Genomic DNA, 18,670 nt, shown 5'->3' on the forward strand with positions numbered 1-18,670 from the left:
CTCTTTGCCATGGGAACATTGGAGCGTCACGCACAGCTGGCCAGTAGGCTTTTACTCCATCTTTGGACCACTGCAAAATTAGAACACTATCACAACATATCTAATGTATGATTTACTTCAATAGTGGGTCACACATACTATACTGTCCTCAATCCAAAATCAAATGTTTCCTTGTAGTTAATAAATGTATGTGACTATGTCTCCCAATAAGCAGACAAGGGAGAGTTAGGAAAAGAGGGGTGGATAACACAGGTCACTGCTTCTTCATAGGGATACAATTCTACTTTTCTCTTAATACACCCTTTTTTCGAACATCTTTTGTCCTTCTCGTGACCCCATTTTCTTCACTTTGATAAGCAACATATAAAAGACATCTGATCCCTCAATGTTCCTCCTCACTGTGAGAATGCCGGTTAAAATCATTGTCTGTAGCTTTCACAATATGAAAAGCATTTTATCCTCTTAGGATTTTTCAGAAAGAGCCTCTTTTTTATTTAATTCTGGCCAAATCTGTTGAAAACAGAAATGAGTTTTATCTCAGAACTTAATCTACTACTGAACACAGCAGCATTTCCAAGTCCCTGATTAGGCTGAAAACAAAAACAAAAAAATCTTTCCTATACATTAATAAAATGAAAAACTCCATAGCCCGCCCTGATATTAATATCATGAACCACCATCTACTTTTTCACAATGCACTGAGGGAGAGTTAAGGAGTAGTAATAGCACCTTTGCCCTCTCACTCATCCGAGTTAAAAATCCCATTATATCTTTACTGCATTTTCAGTTATTTCTAAAGTGTGTCTGCATTGCTTGTGAAAGGTAATTCCCCATTCATTCGTTCACATTTCCAAAGCTACTGTCCCTCATTTGGCCCTTGTCATTTCTCAAATACTTCATACCTCCACCAAATATAACCTGTTGAAAACAAACCACCACAGAAGGGGTTGACTCTACTTCTCTTCAAACCTCAACACCTCTCCAATAACTGTGAAATAAAGTTAATTTTTGCAAGAAATTCAAAATATCTAATTTTGCTCCTGTTCTCATGTTAGCACTTACATAATTCTGCTACCTCCAGGGCTGTATTTCCCAAAAGACTGTAAGCAACAAATGATAAAGACTTGCTGGTATAGTCTGACATAATTCTGCTACCTCCAGGGCTATATTTCCCAAAAGACTGTAAGCAACAAATGATAAAGACTTCCTGGTACGGTCTGACCCTTTAATAATTATAGATGTTCACGAATATTTTTTGAGCTGGTTTCAATTAAATAAACTAATTTAAAATGTTTATGCTCTTCAAGCTACAACATTTCTGTGTGTACTCTGTTAATCGCCACTGTTTACCTTGCCTAAATGACAGGCTTCTACCTGCATTTTCTGGTTGCAAGCCATTCTCCCTATACTATACTTTTGCTCATGGATCACACATCCTCATTTTGATTCGAACTGAAGTAACACCCCATACTTACCCCACCTGCTAACCATACATATTTTCACTGCTTGGAGACAATTACTGTCTTGTTTAACTTCTAAAATTAAATGTTTATCTCCAACTATGAACAGAGATGAACCTGAATTTACTACCATCATTGAATCAGACACCTGCTGCCCGTTCCATTTGGTATCCATATCTATAACACAGCTGGTTCTCCTAGTTCTGCATGACTGGGTCTTCATTTCACTATAGCTATGAATGTGGATCTTAGAAGACTTTAGTCCTTATCCCTTATTACCTATGCCAAAGAAGTCAGACAATAGCCAAGGCCAAGCCTAATTCAGAAGAAGCCTTTCACCAATATTTCATAAACAACTTCCCAGGTGCCCTGACACGAGTAGCACCCATTCCTCTAATCATCCACATCCATTTGATAAGCAATGGGAGAAATTCAAGAAACAATACCAGGGGAGCCTACAACTGTATCAGTATTTCCAAAGCCACGGTTCCTGATCTGGCCCTCGATGAGTGCTTTTCTCCTTTCTTCCTGCAATTCCCCTCTCAACTCCCCCCCCCCCACTTCTTCGGACGCTTTTGGTCTTATCAGTAAAATTTTAAGTCTCTGTGCAATGTTAACCCTGGGGCTTACCTTCAACATACAAGCAGTAAAATGAAAGAATCCGTGTTAGATAAATATGTCATGCCTTAACTATTCATAAATTCTAGATTTTATATAACAAATAGGAAAAATAGTCATCCTTTCCTTCCCCCACCTATAGTCTTACTTACAGCAAATGAATAAATGGAATTCATGATCTGGAGACACAAGTGTTTAATGAGCTACTCTAATCCAATTAGCTCTATAGAAAGAAGCAAAAAAAAGGCATAAAATTGTTCATTCAGTCTTCTGACAATATGCTATATAAATGGGGGTAAGAGAGCAGTCAGCCAGGATTTCTGCTCATTCTGAGGTCACTGTGTATTCTAATGTGGACCTGCTTATAATTACTAACACAGCTCCCTGTTTAATCCAACTCCCCCGGCTCCCTTTTACGTTATGTATCAGAGCCGAGTCACGTGAAATATAGTAATACAACTTCACTGGCTAAGGCTTTTGCTGGATAATCATAAATGTCTTACTAAATGTTTCAAAGGGTACCACTTGAAAGTTTAATTGTGAATTCCACACAGAGTTTCAATTATTGGTGCCACTATCAAAAAAGCACTGAAAAATTGGATTCTGATTTTTAAGAGTATGTCTTTCATGACAATTCAAGATAATTAACTCAATACATCTAACAAATAAGATGAGTTGGCAAACATTGGGGTTCCAGAATTAAAGTATATTCCTGCTTGGAACCGTTCTTAATCTATTCGCTTCAAAAGATAATGGAAGCTTCTCAAAACAAAAGTGTCCAGAAGGCATTATGACTAACAACCACCCTTCAATGTGCTCCAAATTGGACATTTTAAACGCCAAATCTACATAAGATTTATAGTGGAATCTCTGCTCAACAACACAGCATAGTAGGAGGCATAATGGACCATCTAAAGAACACACACAATATTAGGAATTTATATTTGCCGGTGTTCATACCATTCACATTAGCTACTGAATACGTTTTCTTCAATCATACAATCACCCTGCCCTTGTACTAAAATCTGTTGGGTTCTTACTTCTCGATGCATCACAACTAAACTTTTCTGCAAACCACGGTATCTAAATGTACCATTTACTCCATCAAGGCAGTGTTCTCATTCTCTCTTACCTGAGTCACGATTCGAAATCCAATTTGTACTCCTCTTCCATTTACCTAAATGCTTCGTAGGCTTTACACGATGACCCCTCTCCTTTACCACTCAACTATTCCATTCTCCATTAAGATCTGCCCCTTCTCAACTATTCCAACTATCGTTTGAAGCACAGCATTTAGACTCAGATACTGCTTTATATATTTTTTCCAATTATTTCCTCTCTTTTCCTATCCTCACATGGACTCTTAAAAAGAGCAACCACTTCTTACGATTACTCTTACCGCTGTATTAGATACCAAGTAAATTTTAGATATTATTTATTGATGAATTATTCTAAACTTGTTTCCTACTTCTCATCAAATTATCTCTAAGTTATCTATGTATTATTTTTATTCATATTATTTTGAATGCCATAGAGAATATAACTAAATAATATATATCAGATAATAACATATAATATTATAAAGAGAAGCCCAAGCTAAAGTTTGATAACAGATTATGCTTTCTGCTACTCAAGGAATGCCCAACCCACATGACCTCCTCCACAAAGGCAGCTACTAGCTGACAGCAGTTTGGCTGCAGACGGCTCACTGCAGTTGACATCTTTCTGCATATTAATGCACAATTTATTTTGGATAAAAACTAGCCACTAGCATTCCTCAGAACTGTGATGACATGCTCAGCGACTTGATGAAACTGTTTTATTTATGACAATCCATCCAGAATTTGAATGGATACCTTCCGAAACTGTGTGGATTACAATTTCTGCTGCATAATTCAGAAACCATTCACAAACTTTGTGAAATGTAACCTGAATCTGCATTTTTTTCTTCATAAAGCATAGTAATGTTCACCGAAGGCTAGAAATAACATTTGTTAAATCTTCACAAAATAGGGTCAAATGATAAAAGCATATCTGAGTATGTGTCAGTGCAGTCCAACCAAAAAAGTTGCCACTTTAATCAATTTACAAAATAATTACAGTACAAAGACATGAAAATATTATTTGTATTTTACTACAGCAACACAGAAGACCCCAAATCAGTAAACTGAACTTACATATATATTAACACTTCTGACTGCCTCTCACATGGTGAATTCAAACTTTTATATCTCAAATGATTAACACGCCTTGAGCTACCTACCACACAATTTTGTAGCCTGCGATCCAATAGTTTCAATTAGGCAATGTTCGTGCAATTATTTAAACAACTTATTGTTTTATTATTTCACTTAAAAGTGAAAAGAATTACATTAGTGAAAAGACTCAAAGGGCTCATAAACTTTGTGAACTCATTATATATGCTGAAATTTAAATATCTTTAATTTGATCAGATAGTAATTGGAATTAAGACAATCATTTTGTATGTTAACTTGGAAAGGAAAGAAGTGCTTTTAAAAATACATATACGAGGGACTTCCCTGGCAGTCCATTGGTTAAGACTGTGCTCCCACTGCACGGACCTTGTGTAAAAATACAGTTTCATAAGGGATTTTAGCCTCTTTCAGCTTTCTGTGAATGGGAGCCCCCTATAATTTATTCAAATCTTAAATAGTTTTATGTATGTGCATTTTCAAGAATGTATTTAAGGAAAATCTGACTTTAAAATTACACTTAATCAGCTTTACATTATTTTCACCTTTATTTCACAAATCCTAGCCACATATTTCATTACCATTGATTTCCTTCTGACCATTTTTTTAAATCCTTCCTCTTTCAAGTTAAAAAACACACAGATCTACATATTAAAATTTTTCCCAACAAATACAATTATAGTTACACGTTCACATGATGAAGCCTGCCACTGACTTCTTTGAATTCTTTTACGTAAGTAGAAATCTGATCTGAAGATTTGTTTGATGAATTCTACTGAAGTTTGATCTTCCTGAATAAATGATAGAAATGTCATATTTGTTTTGCCAACTGATTTAAAAATTTTTATTTTTGATTAGATAGAAGAAAAGAATGGAAAGGTAGTTTATTGTTCACGTAAGAATGTATCTCATCTATATGGTGTTTATTATTTTCTATTTTACAAACAAGACTCCATCTGCATTTGCTAAATTATTGACTCTCCCTCTAAACTCTGAGTTCTATTCTTAACAGTGAGCAAAGTTATCAACTTCATTATGTCTATTTTCAAAATCTAACAGAGCGGCTGGCTCATCGTAGGAGCTCATGGCTTTCTAAAGAACAAGAAAGAGCTCAGCAATATAAATAAGGCTTTGGTTTGAGCAAGAGTGAGTAGAAAGGTATAAAGTCAGTGCTCTTACACCTCAATTTTTTACACTAAATTTCAAAAATAAACTCCTGCCAAGAAGGTTAATTTCTTTTTTTTTAATTGAAGTACAGTTGATTTACAATGTTGTTAGTTTCAGGTGTTCAGCAAACGGACTGAGATACACCGATACAGATACATATTAGACATATATGTATACACACATATATATATTCTTTTTCAGATTCTTTCCCATTATAGGTTATTACAAGATATTAAATACAGTTCCCTGTGCTATACAGTAGATCCTTGTTGTTTATCTATTTTATATACAGTAGTGTGCCCCTGTTAACCCCCAGTTCTCAATTTATCCCTCTCCCCACCTTTCCCTTTCGGTAATCATAAGCATGTTCTCTATGTCTGTGAGTCTCAAGAAGGTTGATTTCTTATAACTTTAAGAATATGTAAAATTCTCTCTCTCTCTCTCTCTCACACACACACACTTTCTGTAATCTAGAAATGACTGGTTTAAAATCAATGTGCTCTCCTATTTAAAAATGTTGCTAAATTTAGATCTAGCTTCTTGTATGAGATTCACTGCTAAGTAATTCTGTGACCTTGCAAATTCTTACCCTCGGTTTCCCAGTGACAAACGGAGTTAACGATGATGGCAACATCCCCACTTATTAGAATTTTTATACAGATTAATAATAAATACAAATATTTATTCCTGTCAATTTCAAAGCACTTCCACTTATACTGCCAAATGTAATTTTTAGTATATGACAAGTCTCACAAATTAGAAAAATAAATACTCAGAAAAGTTAAAATGACCTGACCGAATTACAGTAAGAGCAAAGTAAGAAGACAGGCAAGAAACACTGTCTATAGTGAAGTTACTGCTTCTTTATCAAAGGTAACTAGAACTACTGTTGACTGAATTCAGAGGAATACCAGCAAGAGTATTTATGTGTAAAGGGCAGAGCTAGGACTACAACCCAGATCTTTATACGCCTTACTGATGCTTTCGATATTGGCATTACTTTAAGGAAGATATATAAACTCCTAATAGATTATTTACATCTTTGTCTTCAATGTAGTACTTTTGAAATGTTTGTAAGTAAGAGCCCAGTTTCACCTAAGCTAATTAAGATATGGAACAGCGGAGAGTGTTAGGTGTGTGTGATTTCTCCAGGGATGTGAACAATGAGCAAGTTAACCCATCACTGTATTAAGTTTACTGATCCAGTAAATGATTCCGTTAGTTGTGGGTATCTGCTTTCGCAGCAGAACATCTGTTCTTACTAAGCTATACAGATCATCATACTAGCTGCAATAATATGTAGCAACACTTAGTAGACATTACAAAAAGCTGGATATGCAGAAAGACACCTGAAACATCTAGTTATTTAAAAGCTGAAAGTGGAAAAAAAAGCTTTGGTTCTAATGATTAAACTTATGGGTAGAGCATGAGGAATACATATTTATTTTATAGGTGCAACATCCAAGTAATGAGGAAAATGCTGCAAACTAGACCTCATGGAAAATGAAAGCTAAACAAACATGGCATTCGTGAACACATTTAAGTAATAAGGATTTTTAAATGATTATTTCTAGTCCTCTAAATTCATGAGAAAATTATTTTAAATAAATTTTGTTATACTCAGGGTATTTTTGTTTTAAATACTATGAAGGATACCTAAGGATTATTAGAGAATAACAAAACAAACAAAACAAACCCAGAATATTCTTTGTCTTCTAAAAACTTTATGTTTAGAATCAAGGGACTTTATTTCTCTTTACTGGGTTCATTTAAAATTGTGCCAGTTAAAGTATACATGCCTGTGACAAGCAAAGAACAAATGAAAAAACTGACCAAATCTGGCATTACAGGCATAAGGCATTTCAAATCATTACTGTTATCTAGAACCAAAAATTCCTGACATTTCACCAAGTAGAATGCCAAAGCTAAAGATGTGAAAATCGAGACTAATTTACCCATTCCTTCATATCATATAAATTGTTTAATCAGTCATGTGATGAATGAGAATTTTGTAAATTACTCAAGTGTTAATTATAAGATGAATTTCCAAATACCGTATGCTAACACATATATATGGAATCTAAAAAAAAAAAATGGTTCTGATGAACCTAGGGGCAGAAGAGGAATAATGACACAGATGTAGAGAATGGACTTGAGGACACGGGGAGGGGCAACGGTAAGCTGGGACGAAGTGCGAGAGTGGCATGGACACATACACTACCAAATGTAAAACAGATAGCTAGTGGGGAGCAGCTGCATAGCACACGGAGATCAGCTCGGTGCTTTGTGACCACCTCGACAGGTGGGATAGGGAGGGTGGGAGGGAGACGCAAGGGGGAAGAGATATGGGGATATATGTATATGTATGGCTGATTCATTTTGTTATACAGCAGAAACTAACACACCATTGTAAAGCAATTATACTCCAATAAAGATGTTTAAAAAATAATAATAATAATAATAAAGCAAAGGAAAATTTTAAAAAAACAAACAAGCAAAAAAAAAAAAAAACGAATTTCCAAGGTTAAAAAAATAGCACAAAGGGCTTCCCTGGTGGCGCAGTGGTTGACAGTCCGCCTGCCGATGCAGGAGACACGGGTTCGTGCCCCGGTCCGGGAAGATCCCACATGCCGCAGAGCAGCTGGGCCCATGAACCATGGCCGCTGAGCCTGCGCATCCGGAGCCTGTGCTCCGCAACGGGAGAGGTCACAACAGTGAGAGGCCCGTGTACCGCAAAAAAAAAAAAAAAAAAAAATAGCACAGAAAGGTTTGACATTAAAAGTAAAAGCCTCTCTCTCAGGCACCAAGCTTGCATCTTCAGAATCAATCAGTGTTAACTTTTGCTGTGACTTTTTCTAGTGGCTGCCATTATAACATCAAATAATAAGCTTTGATTTATAAATTTAAGATACTATGTACTTTCACCTTCTATAAAAGCAACATTTTTTCAAAAAACAACCTTATATTATCATCTGTTTTAGGGTTGTCTTAAGCAATATCCAAGAAATTATATTTGATGTATTAATTAAATATTTTAACACACAGTTAAATGATGTATAACTTTTTCAGTTTGATTTGTGTACCACCTAATATCATCTCACATTCCACTACTATTATGCAATCACATTTTGGAAAAAAATGACTTAATGTCTTTTATAGTTTTCTTCATTTCTGGGGCATAATCAGCTACTCCATCCCACTCTTTTCATTTTCCATTTTAACAGAGGAACTCCTACAGTGATTGTGATATATACATACATACACCTACATACACATTTATACATATATACATACACTTATAGAGTGCCAATGATTTTTATGGACCCTTAAGTGTGAAAAAAAATTCTTACGCTGCCCTCACACTCCCTCTTGATCTCTTGCCTGGATAGAGGATTCATCTAATCACCATCTCTACAAATTTAAAGAAATTGGTCCCTCTCGGCTGTCTTCTGTGTTGACACCTGCCTGATTTCTCATCTTTTTGTAGATGCTAATTTTTTTCTCTGTGGAAGTCTTCCAACTTTTCTCCTTACCCTTGGAAATCAGATTATTTCACCAGGATGTATCTATCAGATGTTTTACTAATCTTGCTTGATCCATTGGTGGATCAAAATCTGAAGGCTTACATTTTCTTTCTTCTAGAGCCTGACTCCATAGCCTCGATTCATTTCTTTCTGGAACTCCTATTAGAGCTCTTAGATATAATTTCCATGATTTTTAATATTTCTCTTAAAGCCTCAGAACTCCCAGAGTCCCAAGGGAGCCCCAGAATTTCAGATGACCACACCCTCGAAATGTCTACAACTCCATGGACAAGAGTTTAAAAAGAGCTCCTTGTGCTGGAGTAAAATGCTCATTCCCCAGCCTCCACATCACCACAGGAAGGAGTAAAGAGAGGCATCACAGAATTGTGCACATTCCTGGGTACAGTCCCACTCTTTCCTTTCTTAACCCCCCTCGAGCTCCCAGCCTCAGAACTATACAAATTAGACCTTTAGTCACCACTAAAAATTCCAGATTCCTGAGTCATCCCTCAACTCCCAGACTCCAATCCCCCAATTAGAGGGAGTGAGAGGACCCTACCACCACATCACCAACCCTCCCTTGGTCTGTGCTATAACCTTCTACTTCATTTTTCTCCATAACACTTATTGCCATCTGTCACACTATACGTTTTATTTATTTGCCACTCTTACTAGAATACATGTCGCACGAGGGAAGAATTTTTGGCTACTTCGTTCACTTTTACAACTAGCACAGTCCAGAAAAGTGCCTGAAACATAGTAGGTGCTCAGTTAAATAGCTGGATAATTTGCTCTACAAGCTGGGAAAATTCTGGGTCTTGCTTTTCCAGAACATCAACCAGGCCCATTTTTACCCTCAATCAGCCCACTGAAATTTGAGTGTACTAATTATTGATGAAATACCCTCTCTTAAGTATTTCTCAGGAATAATAAGAATTTTATAAGTTCTTTATATTTCCTGAATGGACTCCTTCCTGTGAGGTCAGGTGTTTTGTTTTGTCTCTCACTAGTTTATATATGTCCTTCATGTGATATTATTGCTAAAATGTCAAGTGACTCTCTTCAAACCATTCATTTACAGTCTCCATTATTTAGAATGGGTAATCAACAGAGGTTTTTCTGTATTTCTTGACAGTTCTGCTTCCCCATTAGTCCTCTTCTTTGAATAAGAGGAAGTAGGATGGCAGAGGGTCAGTGTCCAAAGTAAGGACAGCTTTACTAGGAGGGTAACAGATTTAGTAAATTTGACTCCTTAAGTGTTTTGTTTGTTTCCTCCTTTAAATCACTCTGTTGTGGGAGAGGAGCATTACTTCTCATTTTCTTTCGAAAGCCCTACTTTTCTCATGAGGGCCCTTCCTCAGGCAGTTCATCCCTTCATTTGGAGAATTCTTTGGCTTTAGTCTAAGCAGAAGAAAATAAAGCCTCTTCTACCTGCTGTCTTCCACCAGATTAGGAAAGAGTCCACTTGTCCTGTTTGTTCCTCCTGTAGTTCTGTAATTTATTACTTGATCACTACCTACGACCCACTGTTGCTGTATTTGTGGACGCTAAGCTCAGAGCTTCACTGAGGCTCCATAAGGAAGCCACCTGACAGTGGTTTCTTTAGCTCTGTTTCTGTCACCACTTTTCCATCTACTTTCTATCTTCTAGGAATTCTTCAACCTGCCAATTTATGTTATTGGTGGTCTTTCCCATTTTTTCGAACTACTACACTTTTTTTTAATGAGTACTTTTTATTATTGCTTTTACTTATTCATTTATTTTTTAACTGAGGTATACAGAACTACTATACTTTCAATCTTTTAAAACTGGGACCTCTAGAGAGGAGGTGAACGCATGTGTGCTCAGTCCTCCTTTTTAAAAAGAACCGTGTTGCTGTCTCTGCTTAGAATTTGGGGTGACAAATCACCTTTGTGCTAAAACAGCAAGCAACTAAAAAGAGAATATTCCTTTTTCTAAAAGTTCTTTCTGCTACTCCATCATCAGGAATGTCTTACTGGCTTTCTTTCTCCACAAATTCCAGCCTCCTAACATTTGGCATATCTCTACTTTTCTTAACAGATTTTTCCCCCTCAGTTTCTCCTACTAGAAGTAGCAGGCTGAACCACCTAAAAGAGGTGGCCAGTTGAGTCATTTTGCCAACCTAAAAAATTTCAGTCATTTTTTGTTTGTTCTTTAAAAAGTTGAGAGAGTGTATATGGAAGTCTAAGTGTGTTTGATTTTCATTTTTATTTTTTAGCTCCTGAGAGATGGCCATGTTTTTGTTAAATAAAACATCTAGCTTCAGCCAAGATTAATATATGGGCCATCATGATAGAAATAATATGAGGAAAAAAAACACCCACCTAAACCCACTTTTATCACTAACATTTAGTTCATTATTAACAGTCTAAAAAATGACAAGTCATTTCATATATTACAAAATTTCCTAAGAACCAGGAGAATTATCACACATTAGGAATAAGTCTTTCAATCTCTCCTTAAACCTACCTGGTCCCAGCCTAGATACCAAAAGAGATAAAGTAAATCAACAACAACAAGAACAACAACAAGAAACACTGTAGTTACTAACTGTAAAGCAAATGTTCAGTTTCTGTGTCAGAACGCAAACCCAAAGAGTGAACCTGTATTGCTGAGATTAACTCCATTAACAGACTAGCAAGAAGAGATACGACTATAAACTCCTCTTAGCAAGAAGAGATACAGCTATAAAGTCTAGGCTTGGAGCCAGGGGATTCTTAAGGTTTATCTGAACAGCACACATCTTGACAACTACCAGAGAGGACACTTAAACATCATCCCCTTCACACAAATATTTGAGTTATCTAAGGTATGAGTGTGTTTGTTTGTATATGCATGTGTACGTGTGTGTATATGTGTGTCAGGTGGGCAGAGGTGGGAGAGAGCTGGCCAATTTAGTTAAGGAAGTAAAAGTCCCCTTTCCTAAAGCTTGTGTCTGGGTGTTGACACCTTTCCAGTCCTTCTCCTCAGATCTAGTAGTCATTTAAGAGCCAGGATGTTCAAAGCAAATATAGTCATAATTCTGCTTTGGTGACAAAAATATATCAGAGAAATTCTCCTGATCTTTTCAAGGAGAGATACAAGAGACCAGGATTTTATTTTTATTTTATTTTTACCCAATAGGCTGTAAAAGTAATAATATAGAGAATAACTTACATATAACTCAAACTTGAAAATAATAAATTCATGTAAATTAAAGTAGTATAGAATATCTAGTCTCTGGCGCTGTCCTGCATGGTAAAACTGTTTACTCAATCTGAGTATTTTTGGACAATTTGACCCATAAGATTACATTTTTCCTTATAGGGAAAAAAATGAGAATTAAAATGAAATGTCACAATTAATACTGTAGATCAAATGGCTCTTGATTGCTATCTCAGAACCCAACAACTTATGATATTGTGTCTATGTAGAAAACAATTTGAGAGTAAGCTGTCAAAGTCAACTGTTTAAAATATTAAGATTATCTATGACATCATATTACAACTTCAAAAGAACTTCATATGTTGAAAAATACCTTCTCATACAAATGTTCAGCTAATCCTCCTAAAAACCCAATGCGTTTAACAGAGAACATGTTATTTCCATTGTTTATATGGTATCACTGTTACAGAAAGTGTAAATGACTTGCCCAAGCTCATCTCCTTAATAACGGGGATGCTTTTTTTTTAGCCATTGAGACCCTCTAACTGCCGCCCCCACATTCCCAACTCCTGTCAAGTGTGTCCAAATTCTTACCCTTCTTCACATTCCCAGCTCAAATACTTCTATTTCCATGAAGATATTTGTCATACCCCCCAAAGATAGTGATGACTTCTTCGTTTGATCTCATAGCACTTTCTCTCTTCTTACCACGAGTAAATGGATTTGGAATCAGAAGATTTAGTTTGGGTTCTGGTTATTTACTATCAGGATGATCCTAACATAGTAACCACTTGAACACCAATTTTCTTCCATAAGAGAAAACAGAATACATGACCATAGAATTATTTGGAAATTTAATTTTGATAAAACAAATAAGAAGGAACTATGTGAACTGTAAAGATCTATACAAAGTTACTTTTCATATATATCTATTTTTTCCTTTCTTATTTACAACTTTTATTTCCCCAGTTTTCTGGTAGAAGGAAGACTCCACATCTAACACATACTTGATTCTATCAAAGTACCTGATGGTGCTTCGCAACCTGGCATTTGATACACATTTGTAAAATGAATGAAGGATTGAAGGTATGACTACATTAAACAAGGTAAGTTTCATAAAGGAGAATGCTCACTGCTACCGACTAAATGTGGAAGACCTCAATCTGACTTAAACTTTTCTCCAATCTCATTGAGCATTTCTTCGCCACCACTTCAGGCAACCTAGATTTATGCCTGATTCCCTAAATATACCCTGTATTATTCTGGCTCTAGGTCTTAGGCTAAATCATTACCCCCTTTCATGTTCTTTATCTGTTGAAATAATATCCATCACTATATACCTAGCACAAATGCCATTTTCTCCATGAAGCTTTCCTTATCTCACCCACTGGAAATGGCACTTCCTACTTGGAAGTTCATAATGTTTGCTCATGTCTCTCACAGCTTTTATCATTTGACCACATATTTCCTTGTGTGTGTATGATCTAAGCTAGTACATTTGGATCATGTTAAGATCAGCATTATGTTTTACTTATCTTTATAGCCTACCAAACGTGTAGTAAAATGTCTTCCACACTGTAGGTACTCAAATAATATATGTGGCTTGAAGGTCCAACTACAGGTTTCTGCCTTATAAATTGCCACAAAAACATGACAAACATTTTATAAAAAGATCATCTACTGTTTGAAGTCATTATTACTACACATTCCTATCAAGATGGTATACTATGAACAGAAACACATCTTTATCAGAATTTTTATATATATGTACACACACTCACACATATATATACACACACACACAATATGGAATATTACTCAGCTGTAAGAAAGAATGAAATTTTGCCATTTGCAACAACATGGATGGACTTGGAGGGCACTATGCTAAGTGAAATAAGTCAGACAGAGAAAGACAAATACTGTATGGTATCACTTATACATGGAATCTAAAAAATACAAGAAACTAGGGGCTACAACAAAAAAGAAGCAGACACACAGATGTAGAGAACAAACTAGTGGTTACCAGTGGGGAGAAGATTAAGGGATTAAGGGTACAAAACTATTATGTATAAAATATGCCACAAGGATATATTGCACAACATGGGGAATACAGCAAATATTTTACAATAACTATAAATAGAATATAACCTTTAAAAATTGTGAATCACTATGTACACTTGTAACATATTTTATACCTCAACTATACTTCAATAAAAAAATTAAAAGATAAAAAAAGAATGTGGAAAAAAAGTTTAAGATATGAAAAAAAGCTACAAATATATAAACCAACTATTTATAATCTGATTTCTTCCATAACTTAAATGTTCTTATTAATTGCAATTTTATCACTGAAGTATGGCTTATCTAAAAATTTAAAGTACTCAATATGACTTTTGGTAAAAAGAGTAAAAGATACCTTGGCGGAAAACCAGAGGTTGACATATTTTAAATGGACATCATTTTCAACTTTCATCACAGTAAGTATCCAAACTAACGTACCAGCTACCAGTAATTATCACTGTTGTTTTTATCAGAACATAGATTGCATTTATAACAAGGGTACACAAGTCTCCTCTCTCGCGGATATTTAAACGACATAATCCTTCATTGCCTGCTGCCTTCATTCCTTCTTGTGCATTATGTGCACATAATGCACACACAGCCCACTAACAAATGTTCTCTAGATGGACTCAGTGGTTTCTGTGCCTTCTCACCGGGTAGGGGCTACTGCATTTCTTTTAAAAATGTATTCTTTCAAACCCTAAGCCCTTTTATTCTCACTTATTTTATATTATTATACCACCTTCACTGTATTAGTTCTCAACTCCAGAGAATTTCTAAGTTCTGCAGTTTTATGTTTTCTGTCCCTTCCCCCGAACGTCCCCAAATCTCTACCTATTAAAATGCTATTTTATTCAGGGACTTTAAGCACTCAGTTGACAGTAACTGACCTGCTGAGAATAACTTTTCTATCCTGAACCAGAGTAAACAACCTTGAACTCATTTGTGTCACAACTGGCCCCTTCGTGATTCAGTCTGCCAGGAAGGCTTACCCAAAGACTTGGAGTTATAAACTGTGATCCGTCTAAGAAGACACCCATAAAGTTGCACCTGTTCTAATGACTTCATTTTTTTGAAGAGACTTACGCTGTTATGAATGACTCTCAGCTAATGAGGGAAGCATGCTCTCACAGTGTATAGCAAAATCACTGGCAGGAAAAGAACGTTCAGTTTGAAAGAACGTATTCAATTTCGTATCAAAATTGTATTTAGAATCTGAAAACATTGTATTTAGAATCTGAAAACACTGTCCACTTTTTTTCGCAGCATAAATAGGATCCCATTTAAGAATATCATATCAAGAGTCTCATGGTAGGCAGGAGCATGAATTTAAAAGCTGATGTAAAAATTAATATAATGTAATAATAGTGTGGATTTTACCCATAGAATGCAATGAGCAAAAGCTCAGCATCTATCAATCAATTCATACTTCCTTTATGTGCCAAATTTATCAGAAATTGTAGCAATATTTTGGAGAAATATTATTGGAGAAAATGTTGAAAAACTCTAATTTACATTTGGCAGAGAAGAAAAAGAGGGAAGTAGGAAGGAAGGAGGGAAAGAAGAAAAGAACCAGAGAAAAACAGTGCCATCCTATCATTAACAGCAATAAACTAAGCACCATTGTGTAAGATGATGATATGGTTTAAGAGCACGAACATAACGAAAAAATGCACTTACCTCGGTTAAATGAGGATTGGGGTTAAAACCACAGAGGCTACAGACAGTGGTTTGACACTCAGTGCATGTGTTAAAATTGGCCTTTTCTGGAACATTCAACAGAAGTTCAGTGGTATTGCAAAGAGGACAGATGGTTTTGGGGAGGCCTTGTACTGGAGTCTGTGCTGCAGATGGAAAAGTTTGTGGCTGCAGAGGTTTCCCTGTTTGGCTTACTGGTTTTGTAGATTGTTGAGGAGGGGGCTTTGCTGGGCCAGGCTGCTGAGGAGGAGGCTTCATTGGGCCAGGCTGTTGAGCTGGAGTCTTGCCTGGCCCAGGCTGCTGGACCTGAGGTTTCGCTGGCCCAACCTGCTGAGCTGCAGTCTTTGCAGGCCCAGGAGGCTGAGCTGGAGTCTTTGCAGGCCCAGGAGGCTGAGCTGGAGTCTTTGCAGGCCCAGGAGGCTGAGCTGGAGTCTTTGCAGGCCCAGGAGGCTGAGCTGGAGTCTTTGCAGGCCCAGGAGGCTGAGCTGGAGTCTTTGCAGGCCCAGGAGGCTGAGCTGGAGTCTTTGCAGGCCCAGGAGGCTGAGCTGGAGTCTTTGCAGGCCCAGGAGGCTGAGCTGGAGTCTTTGCAGGCCCAGGAGGCTGAGCTGGAGTCTTTGCAGGCCCAGGAGGCTGAGCTGGAGTCTTTGCAGGCCCAGGAGGCTGAGCTGGAGACTTTGGCCCAGGCTGCTGAGCTGCAGGCTTTGCTGTTCCTGGTGGCTGGGCCGGGGTCTTTGGGGTCCCTGGCTGTTGAGCTAGGGCCTTCGTTGGCCCTGGCTGCTGAGCTGAGGGTTTTGCAGGCCCAGGCTGTGGTGTGGGAAGTTTTCCAGGTCCAGGCTGCTGGGCTGGAGGCTTTCCAGGACTTACTTGGTGAATAGGTGGCTTGGATGGGCTTTGCAGTGAGGGTTTAACTGACTCTCCCCTTACTGTATCTGTCTGTTTAGTCTGAGGCCTGGCTGCATCTCTTTGAAGTGGCAATTTTGCCTGATCTGTCTGAGGAGCCTGGGTGAGGCCCTGAGCTGGCTTTCCTGTTTCTGGAGGTTGTGATTTAATTTTTTCTGGCTGCTGAGGAGATACTGATTTGGGAGAACCGTCCTGCTGAAGCAGGGCCCTCACAGGTCCTGGCTGCTTAGGAACTGGCTTGGGTGACTGTTGTTGTGATGGAGGCTTTGTGATTCCTTCAGGTTTTCCTTGTTCCTTCTGAGATATTTTTTGTTTCTTGGAGGCTTCTTCCTGGGAGGCATCAGGGTCTGATATCAAATCAAAAGGACTGAATTTATTTACAACAGAGGAGACAGCACTTAAAGGATTAACCTCTGAGAGGAAGCCAGGCATCATACTAGACTTGTGCTCTTCCTTAAAATCAGTTCTGGATTTCGATTCTTTCAAGCTAATAGTGGAAGGACTCCTTCCAGGCAATTTCTGCTCTGACCTCAGAGTGTCTGTAGTTCTACTTTTACTGAGACCAGGCTGAACTGGACGCCCTGGGTCCGGCGGCTTTCCTGGCTGCTTTGGAGATTGACTACTATCCAACTCTTGTTTCCTAGAAGAATGAAACAAAAAGAAGTGAAAATAATGGAAACTATCACAACTCAAAATAATATTTAAAACCCATTGCTTTCTTGCATCTTCAAAATTATGATGCATAAATATAACTAAAATCCATTTTTGCAGCATCCTATAAGTAATCATAACATTTTTAATGTCTTTGTTACTTTCTTTACATGGATACAGATTTTCAACACGGAAGTGAAGAGGAAGGGGAAAAAACCCCATACTTGCTACTATAAGTAATGAACTATTAAGATATCTAGTTAGAAAGTATTTATAATAAAAATAATTTATATTTACTTAATAGAATCTAGCCATACTTCACGCCTATTTAAACAGATTAACTCAACAGATCAATGCAAAGCCATGTTCCAGTACTTTTATGCTCACAGGATGTATCCTTTTTAACCAAAAGTTATAGTCAAGGAATGTTAGCCTCCCAAATACCAGCACACTAAGAAGTGAAAATATTCATTTTTAAATGAGATTGCTGCAACTGTTTTTTGTTTTGTTTTTTACTTAATATTAGAATTTACATTAGCTACATAAGACATACAACATGACATCACAGGACCCGGTAAAGGAGGTTTTTCAGGAACTCTGAAAAAGCTGATCATCTATTCAAGTTTTGACAGAGTATCTGTCAAAAAAGGTAACATCTATCAAATATTGTCCTTATTAAACTTTACAGAGTAAGAATTCCTACTTTAATTAGAAAATTCTGAGAAACAATTCTTTCTTGTGGAAGAACAGTGTTATATCATTCAATTATTTTTCCAATAGCATTCTTAATCTGAGATCTCTCTACGTAACAATATGATGCTTAAAGCATCTTGAGACATACATAGCCTGATGTACAAATAGCAACAATCTGGTTGTGACCCCACTTTTAAAAAGTACTGTTACCTTCCTCAAAGGAAGAAAAAACATAATGATCTCTTTACTTAATGTTTTCTACAACACTTACTATTACCATTGTTAATTAGTCATTATTATTGACAATGACCTAAAAATGCAACAAGTAATTAATTTGCAAGATTTCTTCTAACTCATAGACAAACACACAAGATGGATATTTTTAAAATAGTTTTGGAAACATCAATTTTAAATGACTATGGCTCAATAATTAAAATACTTGTTTCTCATATACACTTTTACCAAGTACGTTAAATTTTAAACAAGCTATTTTTTACTGATAAAATTGCAACTAATAAGA

At 36.8% G+C, this 18,670-nt stretch overlaps 1 protein-coding gene across 1 annotated transcript in view; it reads right to left on the minus strand.

The window, feature by feature from the left end:
* Positions 1-18,670, minus strand: part of PCLO (piccolo presynaptic cytomatrix protein) — a 366,488-nt gene that overhangs the window by 342,978 nt on the left and 4,840 nt on the right. Inside the window, exon 2 of the mRNA XM_065883956.1 lies at positions 15,889-17,446. Within this exon, the coding sequence (XP_065740028.1) occupies positions 15,889-17,446 (1,558 nt within the window). The remainder of the gene's footprint in view (positions 1-15,888; positions 17,447-18,670) is intronic.

This window comes from Phocoena phocoena, chromosome 9, assembly GCF_963924675.1.
Source record: "Phocoena phocoena chromosome 9, mPhoPho1.1, whole genome shotgun sequence".
Lineage (NCBI taxonomy): Eukaryota > Metazoa > Chordata > Mammalia > Artiodactyla > Phocoenidae > Phocoena > Phocoena phocoena.